This window comes from Erythrolamprus reginae, chromosome 9 (genome assembly GCF_031021105.1).
Source record: "Erythrolamprus reginae isolate rEryReg1 chromosome 9, rEryReg1.hap1, whole genome shotgun sequence".
In the NCBI taxonomy this organism is placed as follows: domain Eukaryota; kingdom Metazoa; phylum Chordata; class Lepidosauria; order Squamata; family Dipsadidae; genus Erythrolamprus; species Erythrolamprus reginae.
In genome coordinates this window covers 44,902,622-44,921,019 of record NC_091958.1, presented here as the reverse complement: position 1 = coordinate 44,921,019, position 18,398 = coordinate 44,902,622, and the positions used below count along the sequence as shown (strand labels likewise).

The following is an 18,398-nucleotide window of genomic DNA, read 5'->3' as shown; positions in this document are numbered from 1 at the left end:
CTAACTTATTAACCATTATGCCAAAGTGCTTCCTTCTTTCTTTATTCATTTTTCATAAGCCAAGAAAACCTTGTATAGCCAATCAGATGTTAACAAAAGAAAATTAAAAACAAAACATAAACATATATGAATTTCAGACCTTCTCCCCCCACTAAATAGTACATTCCCATTTTGTTTTTTACTTTAAAACAAGGTATGTGCAGTGTGCATAGGGATTTGTTCATAGTTTTTTTTTAATAGTCCGGCCCTCCAACAGTCCGAGGGACAGTGAACTGGCCCCCTGTGTAAAAAGTTTGGGGACCCCTGCCGTATATTGTCTCTGTTTCAAGAGCTGCATTTCATTTTAGGCACAAAAGCAGGGTGCTTGGAAAAGTTACTCTTCAAATCCCTTACACAGACACACACACAAATAATAAATGTGTTTGCTCTGACCTTTGGGGGGGAAGGGTAAAACGTTTTAAAAACTTTCTCTCTGTTCCTTATTAAACCAGCAGTCCTCGCTCATTTATTCCACCCTCTCCAGACGATATGTTCCCTGCTGCAAATGTGAACTTTCAAGAAACAGGAAGTTTGCATTTTCATGAAGATTTTAAAAAGCCTTAATTTGGGCAGGGAGAGAGGAAAGAGAGAGTGGTGGGGAGAGCATAACCAGGATTTGGGAATTGTTTCCGGAATGAAGGACAACCAGATAGAAGAGGATACGGATGAATACCATAATGTTCACCACCACCCCACTCTAAAAAAAAAAACCCACCCAGCTTCTTTGCCAACACAGTAAGGAATGCTATGGTTACCAAACCATAGTAGGGTTTTTCTCTACTTGCTTCCCAATAAAAAGGCTTCAGTAAAATTCAAACTGGATCACATGCACCATGAAAAGAAACAGAACAAAATTGAGAGAGAGGAAATGCACATATGTAGCCCCAAGACGTAGGGAGCGGAAGGCAGCTGGAAGAGTGTGTGTGTGTGTTTATTTATTAGATTTCTATGCCACCCTTCTCCTTAGACTCAGGGCGGCTCACCACAAAGATTAATACGAAACACGTAAGAAATCTAAATTAAAATACACTCTAAAACCTCAATACTTAAAATTAAGCAATCACATTCACCCCATCATCCCATCATCCCATCATCCCATCATTGGCTGGGGCTCGATATTAAGGCTCAATGGCCCCAAGCCTGTTGGCAGAGGTGACTTTTTAAGACCTTGAGGAAGGCGGAGAGAGTGGGGGCATTGCGAATCTCTGGATGGAGGTTGTTCCAAAGGGCCGGGGCCACCGAAGAGAAGGCTCTTCCTCTAGGCTCTGCCAGACGACATTGTCTGGCTGACGGAACCTGGAGAAGGCCAACTCTGTGGGACCTGACCGGCCGCTGGGATACATTAGGCAGAAGAGGGTCCCGCAAGTAATCTGGTCCAACGCCATATAGGGCTTTATAGGTCATAACCAACACTCTGAATTGCGTTTGGAGACTAATCAGCAGCCAATGAAGCTTGTGGGGTGCTGTAGAGACATAGGCGTATTTCAGAAGGCCCATGTCTGCTCGCACGGCTGCATTTTGCACTATCTGCAGTCTCCGAACGCTCTTCAAAGGTAGCCCCATGTTGGTTAGCTCTGGCCCAGCTCCTGCCCCAAGGACTGTGGATGTGGGGGAGACATCCACATGCTGCAGGCCTGTTTTGCCCCCCTGGTGGAATCTGATGATGAAGGCTCCTCTGACCAAGAAGACATGAGTGACAGGGAGGAGGAGAGTGTGGCAGACAGCTCAGAAGGAGATCAATTATCTAGCTCCTCCTTGGATTCAGAACAAGAGTTAATGATACAGCCACGCATGGGGAGAGGGATGCGTAGGCAACAACAACTGAGAGATTATTATCAAAGAAAATGAGGCCACCTGTGGTTGGGTGGGGCTGTGGTAATTAGTGAGGCTGCTATAAATAGCAGCCTGTGGGTTTGGCCATTGTGGAGGATTATCTCATCGTTGTGTTTCATGACTGCTTTACTGATTTTGACCTTTTGTGTGCTGATTTTTCCCCGCTTGGAAACTAAACCAGAGCAAAGTGTGTTTCACTTTGTGAAAGAAGAAGGACTGTGAATTGCAAGCTAAGTATCACAGAACTGATAAGGGACTTGTACAAATTACCAGTTTGTTTGGAGACGAGTGCTCTTTGCTATACCAAAAGAGGGCTTGGTTTAAGTGAATTTTCATTATAAAGAACATTGTTTTGAATTTTCAAACATGTGTGTGTCTGAAATTTGTAGCTGTGAATTTTTGGGAGGATTCTACCAGAGAGCCCTACAGAACAGTGGGGTGCTGTAGAGACGTGGGCGTATTTCAGAAGGCCCATGTCTGCTCACACGGCTGCAGTCTCCAAACGCTCTTCAAAGGTAGCTCCATGTTGGTGGGGTGGTAGGAGAAAACCCAAAGAACCCCAAAGAATGAGGGGGAGGGTTGTGTCTTTACACTGTTGGTTTTTTTTTAAAAAAAAGCCACTGACCAAACCTGGATCAGGAGAAAAGAGAAGCAATGGAACTATGACGTTTGAAAAGGAGCGTCTTGTAAGAAGACAGATCATTTTGGATGAAGCTGTCCATCCTCACTTATTGTCTTTCATAGCCTTATCTCAACTTCCAGAAGATAATTGTGGTTTGTTGGTTAAGGTGACCCATTATTCTCCTTTGACAACCTTTAGCATTTAAAAATTGAAGGAACAACACTGTATAGGAAGGGGGGGGGACTGGATTTTTTAAAAAAAGGCCTTTTTGATGGCCTCAGCTGGTAATAAGTGGAGAAACTGTTTTCAAGGGCAGCAGAGAAATTTTGAAAAGAACAACATACCGTGTTTCCCCGAAAGTAAGACAGTGTCTTACTTTCTTTTTACCCCCAAAAGCCCCACTACGTCTTACTTTCGGGGTATGTCTTACATTGGAAAAAAATTGAAAGGGTCGCGTTCCCGAAGGCATCTCCCCAGAGTCCAGAAGGGCAGCCGCGGGACAGGAGCCTCGTGAGCCCTTTTCCAAGTTCAACCTCAGGGCTCCAAGCGGCGTGCACGCGTGGAGCCGCAGACGCGTGTCGGGGAAGCGTGTGTCTGGAGGGGAGGAGCCGCTCTGCGCAGTTGGGCAGCCCCACCTGCCTGCTGGAAAGGAGGCGGGCGAAGGAGGGCGCAGCTCCGGCCGCTCGCCTCGGAGCCGGTCGGCCTCGCTGGCCGCTTGCAGCCGAGCCTCGGCAGGACTCGGTTGCTGGGACGAGCGCCTTCGCTGCAAGCCGCCGCCTGCTCGGCTCGCTTCGGACCAGCGCCGTCCTTCGCTTTGCCAAGCCGGGGAAGAGGCGGTGGCGCCGTGGCGAGGCGAAGGCGAGGGGCGCGCGGGGAGCTTGGAAGCGACGTCATCGGGCTCCCCCCGGCAATACCCCCGTGTTTCCCTGAAAGTAAGACATATGTCTTACTTTCAGGGTACGGCTTATATTAGCCGACCCCCCTGAAACCCCCGATACGTCTTACAATTGGGGGTGTCTTACTATCGGGGAAACAGGGTACAAACTGGGGCCCAGACTCCAACATGCAAACGGATGACAAACGTTCATGGAAAACTCCATGAGATGTAAAGTGGTAGTATTCAAAGCAGGAAGATGCAGCCTCCTTCATTCCAGATGCAAATGGACTTTGCAAAGCAACATCACTTCTCTTTATCCCATAGCCTCTCACACCTGCACTTGAAAGAACCATGATTTGACTAAGCCGGGCTTACAAATAAAGACAAATACAGTATATGTGTCCCAGAATATTTTAAGTTTCAAGTTTCAAGTTTTATTGGATTTATATGCCGCCCCTCTCCGAAAACTCGGGGCGGCTAACAACAATCATGAACAATACTGTATACAATAAAATCCAATACTAAAAGCAAATTAAAACCCCTTAATATATAAACACCAAACATACATACAAACATACCATGTATACAGTTGTAACGGCCTAGGGGGAGAAAAAAGTCTTAATTCCCCCATGCCTGGCGGCAGAGGTGGGTTTTAAGTAGCTTACGAAAGGCAAGGAGGGTGGGGGCAATTCTAATCTCTGGGGGGAGTTGGTTCCAGAGGGCCGGGGCCGCCACAGAGAAGGCTCTTCTCCTGGGTCCCGCCAAGTGGCATTGTTAAGTTGACGGGACCCGGAGAAGGCCCACTCTGTGGGACCTAACTGGCCGCTGGGATTCGTGTGGCAGAAGGAGGTCTCGGAGATATCCTGGTCCGATGCCATGAAGGGCTTTAAAGGTCATAACCAGCACTTTGAATTGTGATCGGAAACTGATCGGCAACCAATGCAGACTGTGGAGTGTTGGTGTGACATGGGCATATTTAGGAAAGCCCATGATTGCTCTCGCAGCTGCATTCTGCACGATCTGGAGTTTCCGAACACTTTTCAAAGGTAGCCCCATGTAGAGAGTGTTACAGTAGTTGAGCCTCGAGGTGATGAGGGCATGAGTGACTGTGAGCAGTGACTCCCGGTCCAGATAGGGTCGCAACTGATGCACCAGACGAACCTAAGAATATTTTCTATCAGTATCTTAGATTTGTTTAATATAATCCTTTGCATGAGTTATATTCTCATGTTTTACTACTCAATGTTAGCATATTGTACTGCATTTTAACTTATTATTTATTCAAATTCCCTCTATTTTAGCCAATTTTATTCTATTTTAACCAGTCACAGTTTTATGACGACCGATGTGGTCCTTTTCCTCGCTTTGATATGGTCGATTGACTAATCAAATAAAGTTGATATTGGTGTCCCAGAATAGGGTTGCAGGATCCAATCTGGGCTGGTACAGGGACTAGAGGTCTTCCGAGTTTTGGGATTTGTCCTGAAGTCCACCCTCAGGAACACAGCCTGGGAGATAGAAGTTCCCTGAGGATGGGCTCTAACATCAGTCCAAAAGCTTGGAAGATTAAAATTCTGGTCCCGGTGACCGACCCAGATTGGGTCCTAAACCATGCTTGCCTAGAGTTATGCAACATCCTTTAGATTAGATTACATTCACAGAATTGGAAGGGACCCGGTAGGTCATCGAGTCCAACTCCCGGCCCAGGTAGGAGACCTTACACCATTTTTGATGAATAGCCATCCAATCTCTTCTTTGAAATCCCACATTGCCATAAATCATACGACACGGTTTAGAAACATCAGCGTCCGGGCAGTGGTGGACCTCTACTGGTTTGGCCTGTTTCAGGTGAACTGCTAGCCACAGCAGTGGGAGGCGCCACCCAAATGTCCTCACGGACGTTCTGCGCATGTGCAGAAGGTTCTGCGTATGCACAGACGTGCCATGCGCATGAATCAATAGCAACAATACCGTATTTTTCAGAGTATAAGATGCACCTTTTGCCTTCCTAAAAGAGGCTGAATATTTGGGGGCGCCTTATACTCTGACTGTAGTTTTTTTTAAAAAAAGTTTTTGGGCCATAACTAGGTGCTAACAATTTCCAGGCTCTTAACTTGCAGACTCTTTCATTGTTACTCTCTAGGAAGAATGTTTTACAAGGCTTAAGTCTAAGCAGGCTTTTTTTCATTGCTCTACTTGCTCTGAATGTTTCTTTCCAGCCCTAATGAAGTCCTAACAATCTTCCCAGCTCTTACCTGCTTGCAGGCTCTTTCATTGTTACTCTCTCCAAATAAGGTTTTTTTTAAAGCCGTAACCAGGGATAAAATAATGTACTGAAGCTGACCAGAGTTAGAACACTAGCCAGATTAATACCTGGTAGACAGATTCCCCCCCCCCTTATTTTCCTCCCCAAAAACTAAGATGTGTCTTATACTCCGGTGCATCTTATACTCTGAAAATACGATAAGTGAAACCCACCACTGCGTCCAGGGGAATGACGTATTTATCAAATCCGAAAGCTTCCAGTTTCATTCTGATGCATTGCAACTTACAATGCTCAACATACTCATGGTGCGTCTAAAGCTACCAAAAAAACCCCAGTCATACATTAACATGATGAGCCAGGGTGGTGCAGCAGGTAGAGTGCTGTACTGCAGGCCACTGAAGCTGACCGTAGATCTGAAGGTCAGTGGTTCAAATCTCATCACCGGCTCAAGGTTGACTCAGTCTTCCATCCTTCCAAGGTGGGTAAAATGAGGACCCGGATTGTGGGGGCAATAGGCTGGCTCTGTTAAAAAGTGCTATTGCTAACATGTTGTAAGCCGCCCTGAGTCTAAGGAAAAGGGCGGCATAAAAATTGAATGAATGAATGAATGAATGAATGAATGGATAAATGAATAAATAAACAAACAAACTTCAAAATGCCCATATTATTTAAATGGCCACTTCATATTTTTTTTTACTTCCCCTTTTAACACCTCAGCTGTCGAGGGAATGTGCCCTTGCACAGTATAATTGTCACCATCACATATTAGCCCACTAGTTTCACCAATACAGGAATAAACCAAGGCAACAAAAGGTACATTACAGGTAGTCCTCATTTTACGATCACAGCTGAGCCCAGAATGTCCATCTCAAGGCAGTTGAGTGAGTTTTGCCCCATTTTACGACCTTTCTTGACACTTAGTAAGTGATTCACCACAGTTGTTAAAGGAGTAACCCGGTTGTTAAATGAATCCAGCTTTCCTCATGCCCAGGATCTGTGGCCTAGAGGTGGAGCGCTTGTCTCACAATCAGGAGGTTGTCAGTTCGATCCTAGGTAGAGGCAGATGTAGGTTCTTCCGCTTGGGCCGCAGGTTGGACTAGATGACCTGCAAGGTCCCTTCCAATTCTCTTTATCTGTTAAATCATTGATTTTATTTTTTTGCGTGTCAGAGGGTCATAAAAGGGGATGATCCTTGGACAATACGACTGTCATAAATACGAACCAGTTGCCAAGTATCTAAATTTCGATCCCAATGGCCCTGGGGATGCTGCAGTGGTCGTAAGGATGAAGAACGGTCATAAGTTACTTTCTTCAGTATTGTAATTTCAAATGGCTACTAAATGAATGGTTGCAAGTCAAGGATTACCTGGCATATAATGGGTGAACTCAGTGAGCTGCAAATCATGATATACGTATCATTTATCAAATACAACTGACTGGGTTCACCCAATAATTGAAATCTCTATAAAGCATTTAACACAAATTTAACACACACACAAAAAAAATAGTTTGCCGTGAAAGGCTTCTGGATTGGGGTAGAAAGGCAAAAGGGAAGCAGTACGCTCCATCCCATATTTGGGTAGACCAGACTGCCCCGATAAAAAATCCTTAACATCTCCCCTGGTGTAGCTGATAGCCAGGAGAGACTGTGACTTAGAAGTTAGTAACGCTTGTTCCTGTGGAGGAAAGCCATGGAAAATCTAGACGGCATTACTAAAAAGCAGAGACATCGACCTGCCAACAAAAGTGTCTATAGTCAAGGCTGTGGTTTTCCCAATTGCAATGCATGGCTGTGAAAGTTGGACCACAAGGAAGGCTGAGCGCCAAAGAATTGAGGCCTTTGACCTCTGGTGCTGGAGAGGCTTCTGCGAATCCCTTGGACTGCAAGGCGATCCAAGCAGTCAGTCCTAGAGGAGATCAACCCTGACTGCTCTTGAGAAGGCCAGATGCTGAAGATGGAACTCAAATGCTTTGGCTACTTAATGAGAAGAAAGAACTCATTGGAGAAGAGCCTAATTCTGGGAACGACTGAGGGCAAAAGAAGAAGGGGGTGACAGAGAATGAGGTGGTTGGATGGAGTCACTGAAGCAGTTGGCGTGAGCTTAAATAATAATAATAATAATAATAATAATAATAATAATAATAATAATAATAATTTATTAGATTTGTATGCCGCCCCTCTCCGAAGACTCGGGGCAGCTCACAACACGATAAAAACAGTATTATACAGGCACAAATCTAATATTAAAAAAAAACTAAAAACCCTATCATAATTAAAAACCAAACAGCACATACATACCAAACATAAATTATAATAAGCCTGGGGGAAAGGTGTCTCAAATCCCCCATGCCTGGCGGTATAGGTGGGTCTTAAGTAGTTTACGGAAGACAAGGAGGATGGGAGCAGTTCTAATCTCCGGGGGGAGTTGATTCCAGAGGGCCGGGGCCGCCCCAGAGAAGGCTCTTCCCCTGGGGCCCGCCAGACGACATTGTTTGGTCGACGGGACCCAGAGAAGGCCAACCCTGTGGGACCTTATCGGCCGCTGGGATTCGTGCGGTAGCAGGCGGTTCCGGAGGTATTCTGGTCCAATGGACTCCAGAGGATGGTAATGGACTCCAGAGGAAGGCCTGGAGGAATGTTGACCATGAGGTCACAATGGGATGGATACAACTTCACAACTAACATCAACATCTACCTAATATATAAGTAGCCCAGGTTTGAATCCAGAAAGGGTATGGCTAGTTGATGACAGCTAAATAGCTTGAAATAGATCTATACTAATCTCTTTATTCCTTTGTTGGTAAATATAATTTTAACTCTATGAAGCATCTAAAGACACAATGCAATCAGACACTGTAATCTTTAAAATATCCAGGATAATAGTAATAAACTTTTATTTAACGACTAGATATAATACAACTAGCATTACAATTTACTATGCCAACAGTTTAGTATCCCTCATAGAGCCCAGGGCTCTTGTTTGTTTATTTCTGTGAGACTCTCATGTTTAATAATGCACACAGCCACTAAATTCACACCAGCAGGTTCAATGATCTTTCATTAATCAGCAACTCGGTTACAACTCAGAATACAGCACAAACACATCATGTAGAAGCCCTTTGAACAGATCCTCGTGGGTGTTAAAGAACTCACTGGCAGGCAATGAAAAAGGGAACCACATGCCAATCCACCCTTTGACTGAATTAAGTCTGCACACCTTCTTTAAACTAGAATAGAATAGAATAGAATAGAATAGAATTTTTATTGGCCAAGTGTGATTGGACACACAAGGAATTTGTCTTGGTGCATATGCTCTCAACGTACATAAAATAAAATATACATTTGTCAAGAATCATGTGATACAACACTTAATGATTGTCATAGGGGTCAAATAAGCAATGAATAAACTATGATATAAATATGGCTTAACGACAACACACAACTGCCCAGATTCCAGCAACACGATTCGCAAAGCACAAAACATGCTGTTTAAGCTAAAAGCCAGCAACCCCCCAGCAATGCATCATGTGAATTCACCCTCTGCTTAAGGACGGGGTGGGAAGTGGGCTGGAGGCAGATCACATTAGCAAAACCTCTGCTTCCTCCCGTCAGATGGGGTCTGACCTTTTTCCCTTTCGCTTGACGGGAGCCAAAGCAGTGTCTGCTGAAACAAGGGAGAAAGAAACTCCCAACATCCTGGCAAGAGTCAGAAAGGCTCTCCATCTAGCCAACAAATCCAAAAAAACGAGCCCCATAATAGAATAGAATAGAATAGAATTTTTATTGGCCAAGTGTGATTGGACACACAAGGAATTTGTCTTGGTGCATATGCTCTCAGCGCAGTGTTTTTCAACCAGTGTGCCGTGGCACACTAGTGTGCCGCGAGACATGGTCAGGTGTGCCGCGAAGCTCAGAGAGAGAGAGAAAGGAAGAGAGAGAGAGAGAAAGAAAGAAAGAGCAAGAGAGGGAAAGAAAACAAGAGAAAGAGAGAGAAAGCAAGAGAGAGAGAAAGAGAACAAGAGAGAAAGAAAGCAAGAGAGAGCAAGAGAGAGAAAGAAAGAGAAAGAGAGGGAGGGAAGGTGGAAGAGAGAAAGACATAGAGGGAGGTAGGGAGGGAGAGAGAAAGAGCAAAAAAGAGGAAAGAAGGAAGAGAGAAGAAAGGGATGGAGAGAGAGAGAAAAAGGGAGAGAAAGAGGGAGGGAGAGAGAAAGAGAGCGAAAGGGAGGGAGGGAGAGAGAGATAATTTTTTGTCCAAACTTTTTTTACCTGCCCCCCCCCCCCCCTCAATGTGCCCCATGGTTTTGTAAATGTAAAAAAATGTGCCGCGGCTCAAAAAAGGTTGAAAATCACTGTCTCAGCGTACATAAAATAAAATATACATTTGTCAAGAATCATGTGGTACGACACTTAATGATTGTCATAGGGGCCAAATAAGCAATGAAGAAGCAATATTAATAAAAATCTTAGGATATAAGCAACAAGTTACAGTCATACAGTCAACATGGGAGGAAATGGGTGAAAGGAATAATAAGAAAAACTAGTAGAATAGAAGTGCAGATTTAGTAGAAACTTTTATTCTCACTCTGTCTAGAACAAGGCCGTCCAACCTGGGCCAACTTTTAAGACTTGTGGACTTCAACTCCCAGGATCCTGGCTGGGGAAGTCAACAAGTCTTACAAGTTTGCCAAGGTTGGACACTTGGAGATAGAAGAAATCAGAATAGATACCCAACCCCTGCCACGACATCCAAGATGCACAGCTAACCAAAAGCACCTTTTGCCAACCCAGTTCCTTCCCAGAGGGGAAATTTTGGTGCCCATAACTCCCTGCCCTTTGGGGCCAAAGATAGGGGATTATGGGCCCTGGAATCCATTATACCTGGGCAGGCAGAGGATGGACATCCAGTACAGCCAGCACAAATGTTGGGAAGGATGGAGGAGGGGAAGAGGAGGGTAGGGAAAGGAGTGTGTGTGTTTTACTCAGGAGATACCCCTCCCCAAGTACTTTTTCCAAGAGGCAACTGGACTTCTTAAATAACCACAGCTTGGATGACAGGGAATCTCCATGAACATTTAAGTCAGGAAAGTTTTCTGTACGTGGGTCAGAGACGCTTGGGCGATGGTGCTTCTGAGTAAGTTAAGAGTGTGTTGCAGGGAAGAAGGAGAGGAGGAGGAGGAGGAGGAGAAAGAGAAGAGGAGGAGGAACAGAGGAAGAGGAGGAAGAAAAGGAGGAGGAGGCGAGGAGGAGAAGGAGGAGGAGGAGGAGGGGACGGAGGAGGAGGAGGGGGAGAGAAGGAGGGGAGGGATTCTCCCCCTCCAAGAAGAGGGGCTTTACTCAAGAGAGGAGGAGGAAAAGGAGGCAGCCTGCCCGCAACCCTGAGCCAATCAACCCACCAAGCAACCAACCGGCCAGCCAGCCACCCATTACCTTGCCCTCGTTCCCCCCTAAAAAGGCAGGCGGCAGGGGAGCGCGAGGCACCGCAGCGACCTACCCGGGGATGCAAACGGAGCACCGCAGCGCAACGACGGCGGCAGCAGCGGCTCCTTCCACCGGCCGAGGATTCATCCTGCAAGGCAGCTACTACCACCGCCTCCTCCTCCTCTTCCTCCTCCTCCTGCAGAGACTCTTCGCGGGAAGGGAAGCGCAGGCCCCACCCCCACCCTCCAAGCCCTTCCCCTTCGCGGGGAGGGGAGAGGGGAGGGGTAGCCGGCAATTGCAGCAGCTGCAGCCACGCGGGAAGCTTCGCAATTGCTCCGGGGCTTCTCCCGGGGCAATTTGTGCTCCCGAGGGGCAGGTCTGGAGCCAACTTGGGTGGGACGAGGGGAAGTTTCCTTTGCAAGGTTTCCCCTCCGAATTTTCAGCCCGTCTTCCCCGGTCCCTCCTCGGGGAGGCTTCGGGGATCTCAGAAGGGGCTTCAGGAGGCTTCCAAGGCGGCGGAGCCCGGGAGGAGGACGCGCGGTCCGAGCCGCGCGTGCCGCCGCCTCCTCCTCCTCCTTACGCGGGGCAGGCAGGGAAGGAGCCGCCGAGAGTTTCGGCGCGGCCTGTCGAGCCAGTTTGGCTTTGAAGTGATTTTCCACGAAGTACGTCGGCCCGGGAAGATGCAATCTGGCTAATGAGATGGTGCGGGCCAGAGGGAGACGCAGGGAGGAGTGCCGGAAAGGAAGGAAGCACGCGCCGTTTTCCGAAGGCGGCCACGGCGGAGCTGCGCGGCAGAACTCGGCCCTGCGGACGGGAAGAGGCTGAGCAACGAGGAAGAGATTTTTTTTTGGGGGGGGGGGGGGGGCTTTTCGCTTGCCTGCCTGCCTGGTGGGGGGGCTTTTAAGGGAAAGGGGTGCCTGCAAACTTGCAGGGATGCCCAAATTTGCCAACTCTTAAGACCTGTGGACTTCAATTCCCAGAATTCCCCAGTAACTTTTAAGACTTATGGACTTCCAACTTCCAGAATTCCCCAGCCAACTTTTTAGACCTGTGGACCAGTGTTCCCTCTATTTTTTTTGGGGGGGGGGGCGGAAAAGTATAGTGTCTGAGCGGCAGTCCCTTCGGGACTGGGCGGCACAAAAATAATAAATAAATAAACAAACAAACAAAAAACCCACCCTGTTTTGCCTCAAAGAGAATTTCAAAATAAAATACTGTACTGTGTGTCTATAACAGTGAGCTCATAATAGGGCAACTCTATCAATATCAAAATGCCACTTAAATAGTTGAGCTAGTTTCAAACTAGATTTTGATTTTCTTTCTCTCTTCCTTACTCCCATTCTTTTTCTTTCTCTTTTCCTTCCTCTCTTTTTTCTATCTGTTTCTCTCTTCCTCTCTCTCTCCTTCCCTCTCACTCTTTCCCTCTCGGCTTCTGGGCAGGTTTGGAAAACTCTGAGTTGATGATGATTTTTAAGTGAGCAATTGCTCACTGCTCAGCTTAGAGGGAACTATGCTGTGGACTGCAACTCCCAGAATTCCCCAGCTAACTTTTTAGACTTATGGACTTCCAACTCCCAGAATTCCCCAGCCAACTTTTTAGACTTATGGACTTCCAACTCCCAGAATTCCCCAGCTAACTTTTTAGACCAGTGGACTTCCAACTCCCAGAAATCCCCAGCTAACTTTTAAGACTTATGGACTTCCAACTCCCAGAATTCCCCAGCCAACGTTTTAGACCTGTGGACTTCAACTCCCAGAATTCTCCAGCTAACTTTTAAGACTTATGGACTTCCAACTCCCAGAATTCCCCAGCCAACTTTTTAGACCTGTGGACTTCAATTCCAAGAATTCCCCAGCCACCTTTTCCTGGATTCAAGCTGTGCTGACAAGGGAATTTTGAAAGTTGAAGTCCTCAGGTCTAAAAAAGTTGCCAAGATTGAACATCCCTGCTAAAGGATACGTGTAAGAAGACTTTGACTTAGAATAATTTTATTGTCGCTTTAAGTGTACACCCATCGGCATACATTAAAATGAAATATCATTGTATACAATTCTCAAAGGGTCACCATCTCCAATATGCACTACACAAAGATGACAAAAATATAAATAAAAATGTATGCATATATGTACATATGTTATATGAACAGGGGGGGAAAACAGCCTAGTTCGGAAAAATAAATGTATGTGGCGAGAAAAACAAAATCAGGAGTTTACAGATGGAACAATGGATGGATGGATGAATAGATAGATAGATAGATAGATAGATAGATAGATAGATAGATAGGATAGATAGGATAGATAGATAGGATAGAGAGAAAAAGATACTGTAGATAGAGTAGATAGATAGATAGATAGATAGATAGATAGATAGATAGATAGATAGATAGATAGATAGATAGATAGATAGATAGATAGATTAGATAGATAGATAGATAGATAGATAGATAGATAGATAGATAGATAGATAGATAGATAGATAGATAGATAGATAGATAGATAGATAGATAGATAGATAGATAGATAGATAGATAGATAGAATTCTTTATTGGCCAAGGGTGATTGGACACAAGGAATTTGTCTTTGGTGCAGATGCTCTCACTGTACATAAAAGAAAATTACATTTGTCAAGAATAAAACACTTAATGATTGTTACAAAGGTCAAATAAACTATCAGGAAACAATATTAATATAATATTGTAACAGAAAGCTGTTACAGAATCCTGTAGTCCTGTTAGATAAGTTGCTTTGCATAACAAATACAACGTTGCAGTTCAGTTGAATGCAAGTGTTTCATACTGTCACAATGTGTTGGCAATACACATTTTGTGCAAACCAAGAACTGTCGCTAGAGCATAGAATGTGACCTTGGGAAAGGATGTCTCCACTAGATGTGGCAGGAATGAACCTCCCTGAGGCCATAATTCCCTTCTCTTTGGGTGAGAACTCTGTACTGCAGACTCGCATGTTGTGTCCAGTGGTTTTCTCTGTAAAATACAGGGAGTCCTGGATTTATGGCAACCGGGAACAGAATTCCCACTGCCAAGCAAGGTGGTCCTTAAGTGAGTCATGGCAAATTTTTGTCTCCTTTTTTTGCCGCGGTCGTTAAGCAAATCACTGAAGTTGTTAAGTGAATCACCCGGTCATTAAGCAAATCTGGCTTTCCCCACTGACTTGCTTGTCAGAAGAAGTCCCTTGCTCAAGCTTAGGAAGGAGGGCAAGGGCAAACCCACTCCTCAAAAGCCTTTGCCAAAAAAACCTGCAGGATTGGTCCAGGCAATTCCTAGGAATCAACATTGACTTGAACGCGGACATATTCTTTTTATTACTGTAGGTTTCACAGTATAAGATGCACTTTTTTCCACTCCAAAAAGATGGTGGAAATGTTGGTGAGTCTTTTTTTAATATTAACCTGTTTTAAAAATACTAACTTTTAGGACCTGTGGACTTCAATTCCCAGAATTCCTTAGCCAACTTTTAGGACCTGTGGACTTCAACTGGATTCAAGCTATGCTGACAAGGGAATTTTGAAAGTTGAAGTAATTTTTATTGTTGTTGTTGTTGTTGTTGTTATTATTATTATTATTATTTAGATTTGTATGCTGCCCCTCTCCGCAGACTTGGGTCAGCTCTCAGCAACAATAAAACAATGTACAACAAATCTAATAATTTAAAAACACTAAAAACCCCATTATTAAAAGCAAATATACACACAAACATACCATACATAAACTGTATAGGCCCGGGGGAGATGTCTCAATTCCCCCATGCCTGATGGCAGAGGTGGGTTTTAGGTAATTTACAAAAGGCAAGGAGGGTGGGGGCAGTTCTAATCTCCGGGGGGAGCTGGTTCCAGAGGGTCGGGGCCACCACAGAGAAGGCTCTTCCCCTGGGTCCCACCAAACAACATTGTTTAGTCGACGGGACCCGGAGAAGGCCAACTCTGTGGGACCTAACTGTAATTTATAGTCATTTTTATTGCAATTTTCCAATTGAAAAACAACAATAAAACAAACAATACTACATACAAAACAAACATGTACCTCACATATATGTAAAATATAATTCCAATAATACAGCTTTACACTACTGTAATTTCCTTCTCATTTCCATAACTTCCTATTTACGGCTATTGTTATATACTCAAACATTTTCCCCCTCTTTTCCTGTTTCGTATATGCACTGTTACCTGTTATCCCACAGTTTCATGCTCTTATTCACATTTATACACAACCATTTATATTTAAGGTTACATCTCACACATTTCCACTTTTTTGTGGTTGTTGCATTTCTTCACATACTTCATTCTTATTTTAATTTATACATTAATTTCTCTTTTCTTTTTGAGTTGGTCTTATTTATTTATTTTATTTATTTATTGAATTTGTATGCTGCCCCTCTCCGTAGACTCGGGGCGGCTAACAACAATGATAAAAACAGCATGTAACAATCCAATTAATAAAACAACTAAAAACCCTTATTATAAAAAAATATTATATACCGAATACAGCCATTTTTGGCCTCCTGAAGCCCTGCTCCTGCTTCCCATTGGCACGCAGATGGTATGGGAGGCCTGCAGAGTTCTCCTGGGGGCTGCAGGAAGGCAAAAATGTCCCCATTTTTGCAACCAAAAAAAGCCAATTTTTGCAAAAAAAACCTCAGGGCATGCAGAATGTTTGCAAGGCCTACAAGTGCTCCTAGGGGTGGGAAAGGACAAAAAAATATTTTTTCTTACTTACCTCTTTGAAATCTTATGCATCTTATACACCAGTGTATCTTATAGTCTGATAAAGATGGTATTTGATTCCTGGGTTGATGTGAAATACAAACCTAATGGGTTCTGGTCATCATTCATATGAGGTTAAACTGCACTTAGCTGAAGCTCAGATGCAGTTACCATTGGGTTAAAAATAATGATTTGCCACTTAACCGGTCAGCCAAAATTCTGAATCGGATTATATAACCACCATCGGTTGGGACAGCTGACATCACAGCTCTGTGTCATCACACCAACAACACAGCACACCCAGCTTCATTGTGACTTCTACCCAACACCTATTATTAGCAACCACGCCCCACTTATTAGCAACACACACTTTGGAAAGATGGGAGGGTTCACGCCATCAATTTCCTGAATTATCCCTGAGAGGGAAGGGTAAATATTAGCTCAAGATATCGTTTCTTTCATCGGGATTCATTGAATAAACTACGGGTGAGCACATTCATGCATGATAACTATAATAACATGGTTTACAAGCCTGGGAGGCTGGGTTCAACCTCTGAATCATAAACTAATCAGATTGAGTTTGTAGAACGTTAGACTCACACGTGTTTCACTGGTCTGTGGTTTATGATCTAGCCAAAGTGTCTCCCATCTGGATAATTATGCATCAGTTGGTGCAGTGAAGAGAGTTTATCTGTTCAAGAAAAGGAAACAAAAAGATAGGTCAGGCGTAGGATCATTGGGGTGAGTCACAGGAAGCATCAGTACAATGCCTCTGACTTAATGGATTCATTCGGATATTATGATTATGATTGTTGTTATCATTATTATTATTACTTAGATTTGTATGCCGCCCTTCTCCGAAGACTCATATGTAACGGGTGATAATATTTTATTATAAAATATTAGGTGCGTTGGGTTTTATTGTTGCTTTTGTCTTACAAAATGCAATTTCAATTTCAAAAGCCAGGCTGCCAAAAAAGTGTGTTTTGTGGGCAATTATTCAATAATAAATTAGTGGCAAATCGGCATAAGAGAAGAAAATATGTCTAACGAGCATGGAAGGAATGTATCTTTGTGGAATAGAATAGAATAGAACAGAATAGGGAGTAGAGTAGAATAGAATACAGAGTAGAGTAGAGTGGAATACGAATAGGAATAGAGTAGAGTATATAGAATAGGAACAGGAGCAGCTAGGATAAGTTGGAAGGGACCTTGGAGGTATTTTAGTCCAGCCCTCTGCTCAAGCAGGAGAACCTTTACGCATGATGGCGAATCTATGGCGCATATGCCAGATGTGGCACGCAGAGCCCTTTCTGTGGGCACGCGTGGTCATCCCAGCCCAGCTCCAATCACGTTGGTCAACATCCCTGACCTATTTCAGAGAAGTCACTGTCGAGAACAGGGATGGTGAACCTTTTTTGGTTCACGTGCCAAAAGGGTGTGTGTGGGTCTGCTAGCATGTGTGCATGTGCCTACTCCCCTTTCCTTCCCCCCCCACGCATGCACACCCCCTCCGCACTGCCCGCCCTTCCACACATGTGCACAGGCCTTACTGAAGCCTGGTAGGTGAAAAAAAATGCCCAAATGGACAAACCAGAAGTTTGGGAAAACGTATTTCTGATTTGCTGTTGTGCTGTTTTTTGCACTCTGGAAAGTTAAAAAAAAGTTTCCTGAAGCTCCGGAGTGCATAAAACGGCACAACAGCAAACCGGAAGTGTGTTTTCCCAAACTTCCGGTTGGTCTGCTAGGTGATTTTTTTTTTTTTGCCTCCTGGGTTTCAGGGGAGCTTCCCTGAAGCATCCAGAGGGTGAAACGGCCTTCCCCAAGGCCAAAAATCAGCTGACCAGCACGTCCATGCACACTGGAGCTGACACAGGACAAAGTCTCACGTGCCCTCCAATATGGCTCCGCATGCCACCTGTGGCAAGCGTGCCATAGGTTCGCCATCACAGGTCTAGAATCTTCTTAAAAATCTCCAGTTATGGAGTACCCACAATTTCTGGAGGCAAGCTGTTCCACTGGTGAATTGTCCTCACTGTTAGGAAGTTTCTCCTTAATTCCAGGTTGCTTCTTTCTTTGGTTAGTTCCCACCCACTGCTCTTTGTCTGGCTCTCTGGTGCTTTGGAGAATAATTTGACCCCCCTCTTCTAGGTGACAGCCCCTCAAATACTGGAACACTGCTATCATGTAGCCCCCAATCCTTCTTTTCTCTAGACCAGAGGCAGGCAAAGTTGGCTCTTCTATGCCATGTGGACTTCAATTCCCAGAATTCCTGAGCTAGCATGATTGGCTCAGGAATTCTGGGAGTTGAAGTCCACAAGTCATAGAAGAGCCAACTTTGCCTATCCCTGCTCTAGCCCAACCAAACCCGATATTTTGCTTCTCAGATGGTCTCAAAATGAACTGTTGGAAGTCAAGGACTGCCTGTAGTTAGAAAGGGTAGCAGAAGTCTCAATCTCCCTCTTTTGCACAGTGTTTAAGCCAGCAGTGGTTGGTTGGTTGGTTGGTTGGTTGGTTGGTTGGTTGGTTGGTTGGTTGGTTGGTTGGTTGGTTGGTTGGTTGGTTTATTCATTTGTTTGTTTGTTTGTTTGTTTGTTTATCCAATACACAAGTACATAG

General features: G+C 44.7%; 1 protein-coding gene across 1 annotated transcript in view; it reads right to left on the bottom strand.

Moving 5' to 3' along the window:
* LOC139172186 (ankyrin repeat and fibronectin type-III domain-containing protein 1-like) overlaps positions 1–11,253 on the bottom strand; it is a 445,282-nt gene extending 434,029 nt beyond the window's left edge. Inside the window, exon 1 of the mRNA XM_070761028.1 lies at positions 11,130–11,253. Coding sequence (XP_070617129.1) covers positions 11,130–11,203 — 74 coding nt within the window. The 5' untranslated portion in view covers positions 11,204–11,253. The remainder of the gene's footprint in view (positions 1–11,129) is intronic.
* Between the last annotated feature and the right edge of the window lie 7,145 nt (positions 11,254–18,398).